At 35.8% G+C, this 17169-nt stretch overlaps 1 protein-coding gene and 1 long non-coding RNA gene across 3 annotated transcripts; both read right to left on the reverse strand.

The window, feature by feature from the left end:
* Positions 1-718: 718 nt before the first annotated feature.
* LOC145239094 (growth hormone secretagogue receptor type 1-like) lies at positions 719-8398 on the reverse strand. Its single transcript, XM_080102377.1, has 8 exons — positions 8325-8398; positions 7832-7960; positions 5875-6004; positions 3600-3728; positions 2973-3112; positions 2373-2524; positions 1734-1823; positions 719-861 (listed from the first exon to the last, which is right to left on the reverse strand). The coding sequence occupies exons 1-8, from the start codon at positions 8396-8398 to the stop codon at positions 719-721; spliced, it is 987 nt and encodes a 328-aa protein (XP_079958503.1).
* Positions 8399-12214: 3816 nt separating this feature from the next.
* LOC145239405 (uncharacterized) lies at positions 12215-13932 on the reverse strand. Of its 2 annotated transcripts, XR_013862304.1 has the most exons (3): positions 13655-13932; positions 13322-13471; positions 12215-13166 (listed from the first exon to the last, which is right to left on the reverse strand). It is a non-coding gene; the product is annotated as an uncharacterized LOC145239405 (long non-coding RNA). The 2 variants fall into 2 exon arrangements; XR_013862303.1 differs by lacking the exon at positions 13322-13471.
* Between the last annotated feature and the right edge of the window lie 3237 nt (positions 13933-17169).

The following is a 17169-nucleotide window of genomic DNA, read 5'->3' on the forward strand; positions in this document are numbered from 1 at the left end:
GGCCCGCAGGGACGTTTGGATTTTAAATGCACTGGCAAACGCGTCTAGTTATTTTATATTTTGAGCGCCCGGTTCTATGTTCCTGCGACCTGACAGTAATGTTGGTAGAATCTAATGCAAATTTTAGTTGTTAACTCATTTTAGGCGTATATTTGATATGCAAAGTATAACTTTCTTGTGTTTTTTAAAGGTGCGGCCCGCAATTTAATTATGGTAATTGTATTTTGCCCCACAGTGATGAAAGGTTGCACACCCCGGAGCTAAAGTATCTATCTTACCTACATCTTATTTCGGGATCACTTTACATTTAAAACGCGACATCAAACCCATTTTTGTACGTAATTAATTCGTGTTTTTGCTTATCCTGTTGGACTCTGCAAAATTTGGTCACAACTAGATCGAATAATGCAAAAAAGCACTGTAATAAGTTTATTGACAACTTTGTTACGTGCTGCGTGATTATCATATGTGATTCGTGATCGTGATTATCATTTATGATGTGTGATCATCATTTGTGATTGTTGATTATAAATTGTGATTCGTGATTAATATTAACGATTCGTGATCACCATTTGTGATCGGTGATCATCAATTCTGATGGCGATCATCATTTATGATTCGTGATCCGTGATCATTTTTTTAAATGCGTGATTGTTGTTTGTGATCCTTGTTTTTTTTTAAACGTGATTATCATTTTTTAATGTCAATGCGCGCAAACTTACGTTGAACCGACGTTGTAAAATAGGGGATTTAGACATTCTGAAATCCTCATACAGATGTAGTGCGACAGGCCGAAAAGCCAATCGACTCGCAATGCGTTGTTTCCATTGCTTTTTGTGCTTTGGGTATAGAAAGCATAGGCTGAAACAGAACAATAATTTAATTTCATTGGTCAATTTATTCCACCAATGACTCTTACTGAGACTTTTTCTTAGGAGACTAATTCTAAACGTTCCACTTTATGTTTGAGCCTAAAAACAGTATTTTTTCTAATTATGTTGTAAAACGTAAACTTAATTGCAATATGCAAGGGTACATCAACTATAAATGTATGCTTTAGACCAGTGGTTCTTAACCTTTTTGGTGTGGTTTCCCACTAAAGTCAACCACCAACCTCGAATTTCCCATTTGTTATTTTTATAATGATGTTTTGTGCCCTACGTTAACAAAAAAAAAATGTTTAAATGAAATAATCTCGCGAAGCGATTTGGTCTTGACCTTAAAGGTATACTACAATCTTATTTAGTTTAAATAGTGCTTCTGTGAGAGATTACACTTTTTGGAATATTAAGTAGTATCCTCTGCTTGCATTAGTCATTTATTGCATCACAATCAAGCAAGGAAAGGCTTTTATTAGCAAAATAGCAAAGTCATTGATACTTTTAGTCTTGTCTGTGATGTAACAAATGGCCTTTGGATTTGTATGTGTCTTGTAAACCTCAGTGAAATTAATCTTGCATGTTGTTGCGGAATATTTTTTTTTAATTCAAAGCCGGATTCGACCCTCGGGTCCAAGTTTGGTTACCCGACTTACAAAATTTCCCACCGGTTAAGAACCACTGCTTTAGACCATGGAAAGTAGCCCGTACTGCTATCAAGAAAAAGTGTTTTAGACCGTGGATTTCGTTGAAAAAAATAAAAGGATTGTTGCGAATGATAAATCATTGCTCAAACGTTGGTCCGTTATTAAAGCCGAGGTTGAAGTTTCGTTTTAGTTATACGCCCCAACTAACCTGTAAAAGGGATATAACCACAAACAAACGAAGCCACGATGAGAAAGAGTTGCAGAATTGCTTGTCGCTCCTTTACACTGTTGTTACTCTCTAAATAATATTTGCATAAAGTTACATGTTTAATCATAAAAAAATACAGTCGGCAAGAAGCACACAGTTCGTGCATAAATAAATAACGCATGGTTTAAAAAGTCGGTCAAAACCATTGGACAGATTGGTCGGTTGTAAGTAGCTAGCTCCCTCAAGCAATTTGTAATCGGCCTCGCACGTTTTTTTTGCAACGCCTCGAAGTCTGTAAAAATGCGCTTTTGTACAAGTCAGTTGCAGCAAGCTTTAGTGGAACAATGCAAAAATCTCAGTTTGTCGTGACTGAAAAAGTTATGCGCATTGTATTTACAGATGTGGGTAGAACGGAATTGTTTGTCTTTACCAAATAAGATGCAAAAATCTTATTTACAAATTTAGATGTAATTACAAGTTTACTTTTAATAGAAATGTGTTTGCACTGTAAATCAGCTATTGCTGTCAGGCATAATGTGTAAACGAGTGATGCTCTTCCTGCAGTTTTATCATAAATAATCGACGTTTCGACATGTTTGCTATGTGTTTACAGATTTAGGTACATTTGTTTTAATTTACCTGAGTTTTTTCTTTTCTTTTTTCCCGCAACTCCAAATCTTCGTCTCCATAAGGTAAGTGCAATAATGATTGACAGAATTAACACGATGATTGATGGCAGATAGAAAAATATAGGGTGGCCTATTGACGTGTACCATCTGCATTGATTCACCCTGTATGAAGTGTTGGATTAATGCGCTGCAGTTAAAAGTCTGTTAGTGGGAGTAGTTTACACTAAACGGTTGTGATTCGGCACTGATCGACTTCATACTAACTTTACAATTGTAATACTAGGCTACCCTTAAAATCCTTTTTTCTTTTGGGTTAAGGCCGGGTTTGAAGCTAGTACAAGGGTGTTGGCCCGCTAACAACTTTGTACAAATTAATGGCAAAAAATGCTTTAGGTTAGGCTCCCCAATTTTCTGGGTGTCTCCATAATAATACTATGTCATTTTATTACACATATATATACGATATGTTCAGTATATAGCAAAACCAACTATATCGCGTTTGTGCAGAAATGATCTCGCAACTGTGCCCTACTTTACTTAAATGGCCTTGTTAGGTATTGTAAGCTAATTACTATTACATTTTTAATAAATTGCAGCCATAGTTACTTACCACTCTACTGAACAGGTGCAGGCGGGCCACTTGGCGGTCACATGAGCGCTGGATCGGTCACGGATGCCTGATTCCATAAAGATAGCAAATGGAATGAACCCGCTGAAGAACGTCGCAGCCCAAATTGCAACCAGCCAAATCTGTTGTGTTCAATAAGGTTGGTAAACATTTTGTAGCAAGTTTCTTCGGAATGATTCCTTAAACTGTTTAACGTATTGGTTTGTTTCCATATATAATGTTAGCCTTACTACTGGCGGCTCAGCGAAAATTATTATTTTTTGTTACATACTAGTTAACTTACAAAGTAAACCTTTGAAAATAGGGTGCAACGGTTCCGGCCTATCTCATTCAAAATTTGGTTTTTCATTTGCCTTTTAATACCCTTCTTTTTATAAAAGGTGTAGTTGCACACAAATAAATAGAAAAAAGTTATCTTTTACATGTTTCGCGTTTGAGACATCACCGATATCTTATTTATCATTTTGTTTATCATTAACAAACGCAAAAATGTGACGAATTTATGGGCAAACTCTGTTTTAGACAGATGACTAAAATCGATGATGTATTTTGCTTTCCGGTTTGAAAACAGGGAGTCAAACGGTTTAGTTAGTTATCATTTATTCTTACCGCCGCGTGTTTCTTTTTAATTTTTGAAATCTTGTGTGGCCACTTGATGGCGATGTAACGAAGCAGAGCAAACGACAGAATGTGCTGTGCAGTGGCGTATGACGTCCATAGGTCGGATGCCCAGTAAAACTGAGAAAAGAAAAATGTTTATCAAATTTAGATTGAGAAAATTGGTTTTCTTAGGGTTTCAACGTAATGGTGCACCGAACCCGCCTCATAAGGTTCACAAGGCCGAATAATTCGACCGAATCAGGCCGAAGCTTAAATCCTCTTTCTAATTTATGTTTTAAAATGAACCTTGTGTCGTTGATGCAAGTTTATGACACTCCAAAATCACTTTCACAAGGTGTAAGGTTTCCTAAAGTTCTAATGTTTTGCAGACAACGTGGTTCGTATTTTTCTGACGCAACAATCAGTTATTTCATGATGTTTTATATCGGTGATATTTACACATTTGGTATAAATTTTATACAATCGAAACAAACCAAAAAGTTTGGTTTCGGCCGAATAACGCATACGATAGAGCCTATAGTATGGTTTAATTGAAGTTTTAGTGATTAAACACTGCTGGAATTTGTTTTCTTGAATCCTAATATCTGCTTAAGCAGGTGATAACGTTAATTTAGTCAGCAATTGTGGTGGACTTTCGACCGGAATCATGACTATGGGAAATTTTTTCCGGTACTTTGCAATATACAGTCACGTTTTTGATTCAGGCCTTTGATTCTGTGAACTTGCGCTGACAGCTTAAGTGAGTAATTGGTTTAATGAAGGACCAAAACCCGGTCCATATGATATCGACCTCCGGGAATTAGTGCAGACAAAACATTGCCAATTGTTGCTTAAAATTCTGGGTTTCCTGTCGTAGTTTGTGCATAGGACATGTTTGTCACACATGTATTTCTGTTGATGTTAAACATTTTGCAACATTTTTTTTAAAGCCACGTTCTGTAATATAGCCGTAGTATAACTAGAACTTCCACCTAGATCTCATAAAAGGAATAAACAAAGAATTACTCTGTCTAATTAAGACCCTAAAATAAATCGCACTTTGTTCATATTTAAGACATGTTATTTAAACGGGTTCAGCAATGCTTGTGCTACGTTGCAAGCTTTTAATTCGTTTTTATCTTGAACGTGAACCATGGCTGGTATAGCCAAACCACCCAACGCGGATAACGAATTCTTTTTTATGTTAATGTTTTTTCGCGTGAGGAATGTTGATGGTAAATAACAAGTTTAATTGCGCAAATTTTGTGACACGTAGTTTAACTTGAAGTGTACAGGTAACCTCCGCCATTTTTGTCTATAAACGTCGACACCCAATTTATTTCACCTAAGACACTGGGCAATAATATCAGTTTTACAGCAAAATACCCCGGTGTAAAACTGATATTACCTTTGTATAAACGCATTGTAATGTAGCTTGATATATACAACTATACTTGTCAAAGTCTTTGAAAGTCTCATTCTGTACAGTTGTGACGAAGAAGTAAATCAATAGTTTGTACTTTCCAATAATTTTAACATCCCTTGACATAATCGCGGATCTTTGAGAAACGTTCTGTAGAAACCAATCATTTTATCTGTACTGCGCAGTGGTACAGTATAACGTACATGTAGTCGCGAAGCAATCAGTTACTGTGTATTAAATGCGTCTGTTACTGTATAAAATAGTGGTGCAAGTTTGGTTGGCAGAAACATTTCAGCCAAATTTGCCGTTTAGCTGAAGTTTCGGTTTCGGCCCGAACTTTTTTGTCCGAAATCGAACGTTTTAAATGTATGGATTTAATGACCATAAACTTTCAGGGGCATTCATATCACTGATGATGGCATGAGCATTTGTCGAAACGTTTGAATAATAAAGCATATCGTTTTTACGTCTATTTGGGCCGTTATTTTCACCATTAAACTTATGAACAGATCCGTATATAATTTTCAATATCGCCAATTTAAATCGTTAAAAATTAGCTAATTGTTGTTTCTGAATAAAACACGAGTCACGTTGTCTGCAAAATATTTAGGTGTTTTGTTCAGCTATACGTATTGTAAAAGTCGTTTTGGAGTCTCATAAACAAGTTAACCTGCATTAACTACGTAAGGTTTGGTTTAAAACATCCACCAGGGGATTTAAGGTTCAGTCGAAATTATAGGGCCTTGTGTCGAATGTTCGGGTTCGGCACGAACGTTTTAAGGCGGGTCCGTTACATCACTAATAAAAAACACAAATAAACTCAGTATAATTTATTTTATTATACCACTAATTTTTGCTGACCTTGCAGAAAAAGTTGGGTAGAAGCCACCGGTCGAAGCCCCAAGTTCGTCTATAGAGCAGAAGTGGGCTTATAATAGCGGAGTAAAGGTCTGACACGCACATACTGAGGATGAATAGCTCGAAAATGGATCTGGAAACATAAATAACAGGTCGGTGAAATTTGTTTTTTTTTACGATCTAATGCAAGCAAGTGCAAAATTTTGTTGAAAAAGGTTTTCCGTTGATATAAGCTGTTACTGTCAGCCATAATATCAAACTTAGAGAGTTCTTCTGGCAATTTTATTTCAAAACCAAATGACAGAAGAGCTCTATACGTTTAAGGTTTTCCGTTTGTTTCTCGTTTTGTGTTTTAGTGTGTAATGCGGCGATGTGGTTATGGACAAAGAGTGGCGGGAAAAAAATTATTAAAGTTATTAAAAGACTAAAAATTATTTAATTGCATTTATGGATTGTGGACTATAACACTTGTGCTTTCCATACTACCAATGTATGGAGGTATTCGATTCTGTTTTGACCGTGTGCAAATGTGTTAATTTACACACAACATAATATATACGTTCAATAGCAATGTTTGCGGAATTGTGTCTGCGCAAAAAGACATTCCAGCAAACATTCTTTCGTTGTGCGAAGCTTTGGCCAACTGATCAAAATAGCAATTCTGTTGCAATGATAACATGTGCTTTCAATTTTCTTGTCGCTAGCACAAGAAAATGTTGCAAAAAGTAGTTTATACTTCAATTTAGAGTAAAACCAATGGACGATAAAATCCTTGGTAAAACAAAATCAGTCGGTCATTTATATCGGTTTGTATTTCGATTACAGGAACTGATGATGCCACATAGGCGAAATATATATTCCTTTATTAAACCGACTGATTCTGTACTCTAGTTAAAAAGGCAAACAGTGATCGCCAGGTTAAGCCATGTTGTTGATGGTTGATCTATTACTAAAGTTGTTATTTTGATATTTCAATTTACTTCGCAAAAAGATATTTCAGCAACATTGTTCCGTTCTGCCTAGCTTTGGTCAACGAAATCTGAGTAGTGATTCAGTGGTAAGAATTTCTGATCTCATCTCTTGTCGCTAATTCGATAAATGTTTACAAAAGTTAATTTTTGTAAGAAATTCTACCATTCTCGTGTGAGTTAAACCTGACCTGATTTCTCAGCACGTTTTTGTGAAAAAGTCGCCATATAACGAGCAGATATTCCCAACGTGACGTGACAGGTCGTGATTGGCTGCGTAATAATAACCTCGTAACAGACAGTATTTGAAACGTTAGTCTTTAATTGCTGTACAGCATGGCCAAGGTGTCGATTAGCCTTGGATGAAAAATAATGCTATTATTTAGCAGCAGTATCCGATTATGCATGGACGGTGCACAGTTAAGACTACATTTGGTTACATTGGATTAAGTTTTAAATTTTAATTACCCAAGACAATTTGGAATGAAACTGCCCGCACATTTGACGCAGACTGTATTGTATATGTAATTGATATGTTTTGTTTGTAAATTTTGTAGGTTTAGGCATGTACTTGGTTGGATTCGTGTTTGTATTTAAACGGTTTGTAACTTTTAATTCAACAGTATTTTTTATGCATTTTTTTTTAATTTGTGCACAGTTAAACAAAATCCAACAAACTGGACAAACAAACTAAAGTCTGATTGTCGTAAAATAATAATAAAAAAAAAAAAAAAAAAAAAAACTTAACTGAAAAAAAATCAACGTTTGTTTTTCAAAATAAACAAATTTTCAAACATATTTCCAATTTAACTTTGAATATTTTTGTGCAAACAAATACATACTCTAACTAATAATAGCTTAAAATAGCTTTTCTAACACGTGTTCCACCACAAAAATCTCAGTAATTACAAAAAAAATGTGACAACAGCACAATTCCGAAACAAACAAACCAATGCAATTTGCCAAATCAAAAACTTTTCTAAACTTCTTACCTGAGGGTTTTTGTGGTAAGAATCACCACAATAGTTACAACGTTTCCGAAAATTCCCACAACGGCAAGAAATATCAAAATCACTGCAGCCAGTAATATTTCGTCATCGCTGAAGGGCCGTTCGTAAGGTCTGAAAAATGCACAAACAAAAATTTAATAATTTTCATCTACCCATGATGGCAAAGTTTTGTGCCTGAATGAAACTCAGCAAAAATTGTTTGAATTGCAGAACATTATACTTTTGTTCTTACAAAGGTAAAACATGCATTAAAATTTATTGATTATATACATGTGTTTCAAATCTTATTTTAGAGCTAACGAAATTGAATTCGGTGCAACACACTATAAACGAATTGCTACAATCTACAAGAAAACTCGTTGTATATATAATATAGCATAAATTTAAGTTTTAACTCAAGTGCCCTATTAATGGTGCTGGGATATTGCTCTTAATCTCCATTTGTGGGTGTTTAACTCGATGTGGCTGTACTTACGGGCCTGTTGTGGCGTTTGTGACAAGTTCGGTGAAATTTGTGAATGCCGCGTCAGTTGCAGCGCTCGTTGTCATGGCAACAAAAGTCCCTACACCTGAATCAGTAAAACATGTTAGGTAACAACTTGCTGGGTAATGCAAAACAGGGCGACAGGGCGAAACGTCTGTCATACGGTGTCTGCCGTAATTACATGTTCTATGATGAAGCATTCCTTTTCTGGTAAAAAACAGTGGTTTACCACGTGAGTACACACGCCACGCGCGTATAAAGTGCGCGAAAAACCACAGATCCACAACAACTGCTTTGAAGTTTACAATAATTGTTATCTTCTCAAACATTCCCGTTAGCATACAAATTTTATGTCTACTAGCAACTAAATCACCTTTTATAATAGTATCGGCTTATAGTTCTACTTTGACACTCAACTTTCGCTTTAGGTTCGTGTTTTCATTACATAAATTTTCTTGTTGCCTTTTTCAAATTCTTGTAGTTTCTTCGTATATTTGTTTCCACTATATTTGATACATCTTGGCACAGAGGCCTGAAATTGGGGCCTGATCCCAAAAGAACGAGCCTGGCAGTCCAATTTGAACACAGGTTAAAAAATAAAGTTCGAATTGGATCCGAAAGTTAGATTAACCAATGAAATTTACGACACAAATGCGAACAACAGTAAAGTCATGTCCAAAATTATTCCTGGTTGGTACAAACTACAAAGCCGAACCCGACACGAAAAGCCTGGCCCGGCTTTCAACTCTGTTTTACCGTCTCATGTTTTTCTGCAACAGACGTTCTCCTCAGTTTCTCTTCCTAACTGAGGAAAGACAAAATTACGACACGAATGTGGAGTGGCAAATCAAGTCCTATTTATTAAAACCTAACTCGAAAAGCCCTACCTTAATTACAACTTTCTTTTTACCCCTCGTGTTTCTTAAACATCTGGTTCTAACTGAAGCACGTGTGTCATGTGATAGGCTTGACACTAACAGGACATCGGTGTGCCGCAGACTGGTGTTAGTCCGATGTGTTGATTTCCTAATACACCTGTTAACTTCCGACATGTTTAGCTTTCAGTGTTTGATCACCTGAAGCGTTTTACCGGTGGTTAACAAACATAGTTGTAGCGGCACGTTACATGTGCTTGGTACTCAATTTTTGACATAATCTCAACGGAATTCACTTTTTGTCGGACTTGTCTGCGTTTTTGGTTCATTAAAGAAACTATAGTTTGGTGACAATGAAAAGCGCATTAGGCTTGAAATCATGTCCACATTTTAAATATTTTCTTTTTCTTTTTAAGTTTTCACATATGCGTTGATGTTTGCTGTTTTAACAGCATTTTAAAACCGACAATTATCCAGTTGATTTGCATTTCATCATTTGGGTTTAAATATTACGAAAACAATCCACAACGAAGATTCTTTAATGCTCGTCATTTTGTAGCGTTTTAAATTGATAAAACCGCACTTCCGAAGCGCTGAACGCAATTGAACTACTCTTTATCACTTAAATACATCAAACTCATTTGCGGTGGTTTACGATATTGCATTGCGCCTTAATAAGCTTTTGACTTGTAGCTCAGCTAACTCGTTTCTACTTCTACACGCATTGTTTTACTTCTGTTCTTGTATTTTAGGCTTGTCTGGTGCAAAGATAAAAACTTAAATGCTTTCGAAATTCTCAACCATAGTCGCCTGTAAAGTTATTCAGCTCGCGTATATTGGGAAATCACGGCGTGGTGTTTTAACCGCTCACACAACACAGTGATTATGCTCAGATTGTAATTATTACACAATACGTAAAGGCTCTGGATTTTCCCATGTAATGAGTGGAAAGATTTTATCTACCGCCAGTTGAACCATCGTGCAATTCTCTGACTTTGTGCCATCTCAAGTTACGGCTTAAATAAGACAAATTTAAAATTCAGCCATGAATCAAATCTACTGATTTAATGTAGCCCGAACCCGATCTGAAAGCCCGAACTCTGATCGTAGACTTCACTTTCAGCAACTAACAACATTATTAGTAACTGCACCTTGAAAAAAATATGGTAAGCTGCTTAAAACCTGTTAGAAAATCGTTCCTGGACTGTCACAGTCGAACAACGCATTTACAAAAAGTAATGATTTTAAAACTTTTACCAAACCGCAGTCGAAACCTGCTGGAAGTCAGGGCTACTTTGTCCAACTGCCCGTCTAGTTCTGAGCTTTCAGCATACAAGGCAGACTAATTACACGTTACGCCTAAATCTACTTAAATTCCTGAAGCTTTTCTGGCCTCTCATCCGACAATTACTCGCCGGCAAGGTCACGTGTGTTAAGTGGTAGAGGGACGCGCCCGCGATTTTTCCGGAAACTCTCGTAATAATTTTCTTGTCACTCTAACAGTCGAAAAGTGTGCTGTCTCATGCCCCGTGCATTGTGAGTTGCACAAAAGCGCAGTGTCTGTCTTGTTCCAACGCTTGTGGGTACAAACCCCGACAAATAAGCAATTAAAGAAGACTTTACAAATGTTGATGAAAGTTTTCTTTAGAGGTACTGTACTTCTGTTTTACATGCCCAGAAGTTGATGCATTGTGAATCGTCTTTTTTTCTTGGGCGAACGCTTGTGGGTACAAACCCCGACAAGACAGCATTCAAAGAGAACTTTTATAAACGTTGCTTAAAGTTTTCATTAGAGGTACTGTTACTTCAGTTTTACATGTGCAAAAGTTGGTGCATTGTATATCGCCTGTTTTTCTTGGGCCAATGGTTGTGGGTACAAACGCCGAGTATTAATTAAGGATATTACGAATGGTGCTTAAGGTTTTATCAGGGGGACTGTACTTGCATTTTACACATACAGAAGTTGATGCATTGGCAGCTAGCGTTTGTTGAACGTCCAGGCGGTCGTGCTTGATATGTGCAAAATTTTTTCATACATATTTGAGTTCTGTAACTGGTTTAAAACACCTGTTTTCATTAGAAAAAATACAGGGTCATGTAGGTATGCCCTTCCAGCTGCTAGACTCTATCGTTAGTAAAATGAGAACCTGCGATGGGGCCTATATAGAAAAGACGTTGTACAGTGATGCACTGATGATGACAGCAGCGATTATTTGTTGAAACATTTGCGCTAAGATATATTATATTTTCACAAACTCTCTGCTAATAATGTTTTTAATTACATTAGTGCTTGTTCTGTTGAAGTTACGTACTACGTAACAAACACAATTGCAAAGGTTGTTTTATTACTATTTTGGGCAAGAAACTCGAATAAATTACTTCATGCCCGTGTGACATCACAAAACACTAAAATAATAATTGTTACATCTTTGTTACGTCATTGGAGGTGTCAATTACAAACGATTTTCTCGGAATAATACCAACTATTCTTCTGGTTACACCCCCCTTTAAACGGGCCGCACTGATAATTCACGTGGACCTTACGTCATTATCGTAATTTCTTCCCATCGCGTTTGTTACGTAATAATGTTTACGTAAGGCACATTAAGTTTGGGTTTGTATTTAGCCGATTTTTAGGTACTTTGTAATGTGTTTAGGGTCTGCATTTTTTAAAGGAAACCAAGTTGATAGTCTTGCTTTTTTGGACTATTTTAAAATTACCTATTTGACAGTTTTTCCTTGATTGATTTTTATTGTGTTGTATTTTAAACTAGTGGTTCCCAATCAAAATTACATTTCATTGTTTAGGGGTGCCGTCAAAAATCAATTCTTGTCATTTCTTAATGGTTTGGAAACACTGGCCCAAACCTCCCAATTTATTTTACTTAAAATGTCTTTAAAGCACTGAACCCTGGTCAGAGTTTGTTTACATACAACGCAAAAGTCTATGCTCACATTAAGCCAATTTGAATTAAACGCCGAGTGCACAATTTTATGTGTTTATATTGTTGTAATTTCTAAAAAAATAAAAATATATACACCGACATAATATGTACAAATCAAAGCAGTAAATATTTACAGCATTTTGAACAGACTGAACTTTAAACAGAAAACAATGTGAAAGCATGTCATCACAACAAAGTTAAAACAAATGCATTCAGTACACAATATAGCTGACTAAATGTCTCGTTTATTTACAACTATGTTCTGTCAGTGGTGACTGTTGGTCTGCAATTCGTTTCAAAATGATATTGGGCCGTTGGTTGGTTCAGCAACGTTTTTTTGTTGTTTCTTCTGCTTTAAACATCCAAGTAAACTTAATATTTTTGCTTTACCATGTAGTTCATCGTTGGTGTAAACCGAAAGAGGACCCTTTCGGCAATCAGGCTTGCAACTAAAATGTTCCCAATTTTTTTAAAAGTAAATATCTCACAATAGTTAAAAGTTGTTGTTTATCTGGTTTTAACTGTCAAATCAATTTTTATTCTCATGACATAGTGCATAGTGTTTCAACCGCTGAGCCCCCCATTTTGACGGGAGATGCTTCCAAAATGCGCAGTATATTCGTTTTTGATGAGTCATCTCGTGTCCAGGAATCAATAACGTACTGCGTTTGTCCATGGCGACATTGAAACTAGAATTTGTTTTTTTTGTCAAATCAATCAAGCACACGTGTTTTTAACACAAATAAGTGCTTGTCATTCTTTTTGACAATTATTTTTTTATAAACAAGCCCTGTAGAACACACAGACTTTTGCCTTTATTGGAGAAAGGTTCTTTGTCGATAAGGGTTCCTTCCCATACTGCTCAGTCTCCTATTAAAATCAAAGACCGATATTTCGACCTGGACGGGCGGTTGAAAAACCTTCCTCATTAATTTACTCCTCCCGACGTCCACTTCTTGCTCCGGAGTGGGAGATGGATAAAGGAGCGCTCCTGTTGAGGCGTTTTCGTTTTCCTATGCAAGAGTAACAAACCAATTACAAGTCTAAATCGACGGTCTTGTCATGAATTTTTCGCTTTTCTAAGGCTTTTGTTTCTTGCAGTGGTACACTGACTAATTTTTTTCTCAACAACAACTTACTAACTCCAAAAAAGTGTTTAAAAATTTACCAACTGTTCTTTTATGCCTTTTATATTGAAAAATATAAAACGCAGTTCTATTAATATTGGACAGTATCAACAATTAAGCTTGCGCAATTCGGTTATCAACCAGTCAGGAAATGAAGAAATAGTTTCACGTGATTAACTCCATCCAATCAACTGAAAGTGAAAGATAGCCACGTGACAAAAAAATTCATGAACAAAAAACGATAGTCTAGGTAAAATGAATGAAATGGTACTATAAATGTTGTCTGTAGTTCTAATGAACGTATTTGCCAAAGACAAAATACTAATATCAAGTAGCTTTTTTAACGTAACGGAAAATATAGTATTTAAACTTACCGAAAATTGAAAACTGCTGCTGTCAGTTGGTGTGTTCGGGATCCTTTGGTGACTCATTGTTTATTTTAAAGGTGTTAGTAGTTGAAAGCCTTCAGAGAATATGGTGGCTTGTAACAGCAATGTCAATTTCAGCCTCAGAAGTGATGCAAAGGGTAACTTTGTTTTCCGCTTTTGTTGTTGAATGGTCTTTAAAATGGAAAGTTCTCAATCTTGGAGTTCGATAGGGAGTCTTGATAAATGATTTTTTTTTCGGTTTTTTCAAGACATTGCATTGTGATGCAAACCACACACAAACATCACGTTGCAATGACAAGAAGTTGCAATTGCGTACACATTTTTTAAAATAAAATCAAGTACACAACAAATTTTCATTTTATCACGCTAATTACGCTCTCGATTGGAATACGTCAACCCAATAGGTTTTTATTTGCAAGAGAAACTATATTTTAACGTTTGAACGTGCAAATAGTATAAATAACAACAACATATCAAATGCATGGAAAAGGTGTTGTCGGTCATAGGCAAAGGAATCGCGTTGGTGGCTTAACGTAGTGATCTAGTCATGCTTTATTTTAACTAAATTTATACTAACGTAAACTTTTATAAACTATTTTCAAAACTTGACATGTTTTCGTGTGTAATGTTGCAATGTGTCGCGAACATTACAACGAACACTTTGTTTTAGTCACCGCCGAACCCAACTAAACCTTGATCCTAACTAGAACACTGTTCTATTATTATCGGTATGTGTCAGTATACGAGCTTGCGCAATTCTATGATTGAAAAAAAGGCATGACGCAAGTTCTTGTGATCAACTTCATCCAATCAGCTGAAAGACACCCACAGGACAAAGGAATTGACAACAAAGACACAAGAACTGAAACAATTCTATATTACTTGTCTAGTTTATATCAACAGACAATTATATGAAAAAGAAAATATACGATTAGCACGTTTTGTTACGGAAAACGATAACTGCCGTTGTCAGTTGGTGTGTTCGATTGACTTATACTTTGTTTTAAAGGGTTTTGGTAGTTGAAAGTTTTGAGATGATAGGTGAATTGTTACATCAATGGCCATTTCGGATTCAAAACAAGAAACGAAAATTTTAACTTCTAAATTCTTTGTCAAAGTGCCTTTAATCAGACTGTTCTTCATCTTGTAGTGCAATAGGTTTTGGAAATCGATGATTTTCAGTTTGTGCAAGCCACACTCAAGAACATTAAACCATATAGCGATTCAAATGATCCAAGTCATCCAAATGTAGGCTTTTTATCTTCAAAAAAGTCAGGTAAATGCTAAAAACAAAAATACACTCCTACACTCCCAACTAAAAAACATTGTAAGCTAGATTATAAAAATAATTGGTTAATCTACTTTGATCTGACTAAGCAACATATAGCGTTTCCACTAACCTGTTCAGTTCCCAGTTAACTGACACAGACAAGTGCGTAGGTATTTATATGCTGCAGATCATGTGACAAAAAAGCATGACCGATGAGTAATTAAAATGACGTTCATGTATACGTACAACAGGTAACACTTCGGAAATGAGTGCAGGTAACACTTTGAAAAAAAAAAGTATTGACAGGTGAAAACAGGTAACACTTTGGAAAAAAACGGGAATAAATTTGGTTGAAATATACTTACTAATACAAAAAGTTCATTTCTGAATACTTTTTTTTGTATGTGGGGTTAAAAATATATTTCCAGTTTGCAGACATCGTATATTTCTAGTTGGTTACTCAGTGCTACCTTGGTATTTTTTTGCAAAACCTTTATTTCGAGTAAACTGTTGTGTATGGCATACATACACTGTATGCAATCATTACCGATTAAAGTATTTTTTATTAGTCTACGTACAACTGGTGGATTCTAAATATTAGGAAATAATCCGCTTTACGCGTTTGACCCCTGACTGTGTCAAAGGTGGTTGGCAATGTAGATTTGTTGTCGTGCATTAGAAAACCTTTTTTAGCTGCTCTTGAGGGTGCAAACATCTTATACGCGAGCGCAAAGTTATTGTTTTTTGCCCACTTTTTGACATTACGTCATAACTTCACATTAACGACTGCCTCCAACAAACTAAAAGGTAGCTACATAAAAAAAATTGTGAACAAAGACTATGTGCTGAATGAAACAATTCTAAATTACTTGTCAACAAGTTTTACGTTTTTGTAATTATCTGCAATAAAAAATAAAAATAAAAAGACCTCCACAAAACCGCACTATAACATGTAATGTCGACGAAAACTAAAAGCTGTCTCTATCCATTGGTGTGTTTGTGGTGCCCCGATTACACATGTTGTGATGTGAAGTCGTGGTTAGGTGAAAGCCTTTAGATAAAATGTTGACTGGTAAGTTGCACGTTTAAGGACACACCGGGTCGTTTTTGTTTAAAAAAGTCGCATATTGCCTACGTCAAGCCAATATAATTGATACCAAATAGTTGGTCTCCATCTCTGGGCAGATAAAAAAGCTTCCCAGTCAGGATGAAACGGAATCTTTACACTCGTAATATGATACCAAGCTTCTTTTTACCACAATGTTTGTTTATTGGCGAAAAAAAGTCGCACAATATACGAAATAAAAGGGGGACAAAGCAAGTACCTCAAGGGGGTTCTGTTCATCTGCAAAACAGTTTTTTTATTAATTTGTATAGCTCAAAATTTTAATCGCTATGAAACAATTTCGAAGTAAAAGAATGCACCAGTTTACAATAAGATTCTCAATCGTAAGCATGCAACAACTTCTTACAAATAAAATTCAATTCGTTGGATGGCGCCAGGGAAGCACGCCAAATGTGTATCTAGATCTGATGCGAAATGTAGTCATGAATTTTCTCAATTTGCTAGGTCTAGTTCTCAATATGGATGCTAAAAGCACTGGCCATTATGAAAGGCACCAACAAAACATCTAAAGCAATAGGCACTTGAAGATTTATATTTTTCGCTGTAACGTGTGAATAGTTAAAAAGCACTGTTTATTTGACATGTCAAAAATGTACTTCAAGTATCGAATTCGTGGTGTTAGTTTAATTACTGGTTGAAATACTATTATAGTTATTATTTGTTTTAAGATTTAATGTGATAAAATTGCAATTTATAAGCCCCGTTCTAATGTAGTACACGTTATTAGAGTTGGAAAAGACGAAAATAATTTGACTCATTATAAACCAATAATAACATTGTACAGATAACCTGCTCAAATTGTTTTGTTGTTTCAATGTTTTACCGAATAAAACCTCTTCATGTATACACAGAACCAAGTAAAAGCATTTCAGCACATTAAAACAAAAACGGATTGATAAAGCACACAAATAAAATCACTTATGTACAGCTTTCCTCTATAGGTTGTAGACTGAAGTTTGGCTGGCCATTTGCCTTGAAGGATTGTTAGTTCTGAAATGTTTTTCGTTGTTGTCTTTTGGCAAAACATCAGGTACTCTTGCGAATGTTGCTTTGTAAAGTTGGCAGTTCATCTTTTGTTTGAAATGAAGGTCGGTGTTTCAAATC

The sequence above is a fragment of the Phallusia mammillata genome, chromosome 7, assembly GCF_965637545.1.
Source record: "Phallusia mammillata chromosome 7, kaPhaMamm4.hap1.1, whole genome shotgun sequence".
In the NCBI taxonomy this organism is placed as follows: Eukaryota; Metazoa; Chordata; class Ascidiacea; order Phlebobranchia; family Ascidiidae; genus Phallusia; species Phallusia mammillata.

Excerpts from the sequence above, each read along its gene's own strand:
- LOC145239094 (XM_080102377.1), bottom strand. The coding sequence starts at position 8,398 with ATGACAACGAGCGCTGCAACTGACGCGGCATTCACAAATTTCACCGAA. Across the intron at positions 7,961-8,324 it reads ACAAACGCCACAACAGGCCC|ACCTTACGAACGGCCCTTCA; the intron begins GTAAGTACAGCC and ends TGCATTTTTCAG. Across the intron at positions 862-1,733 it reads TGGTTATATCCCTTTTACAG|CCTATGCTTTCTATACCCAA; the intron begins GTTAGTTGGGGC and ends GTTCTGTTTCAG.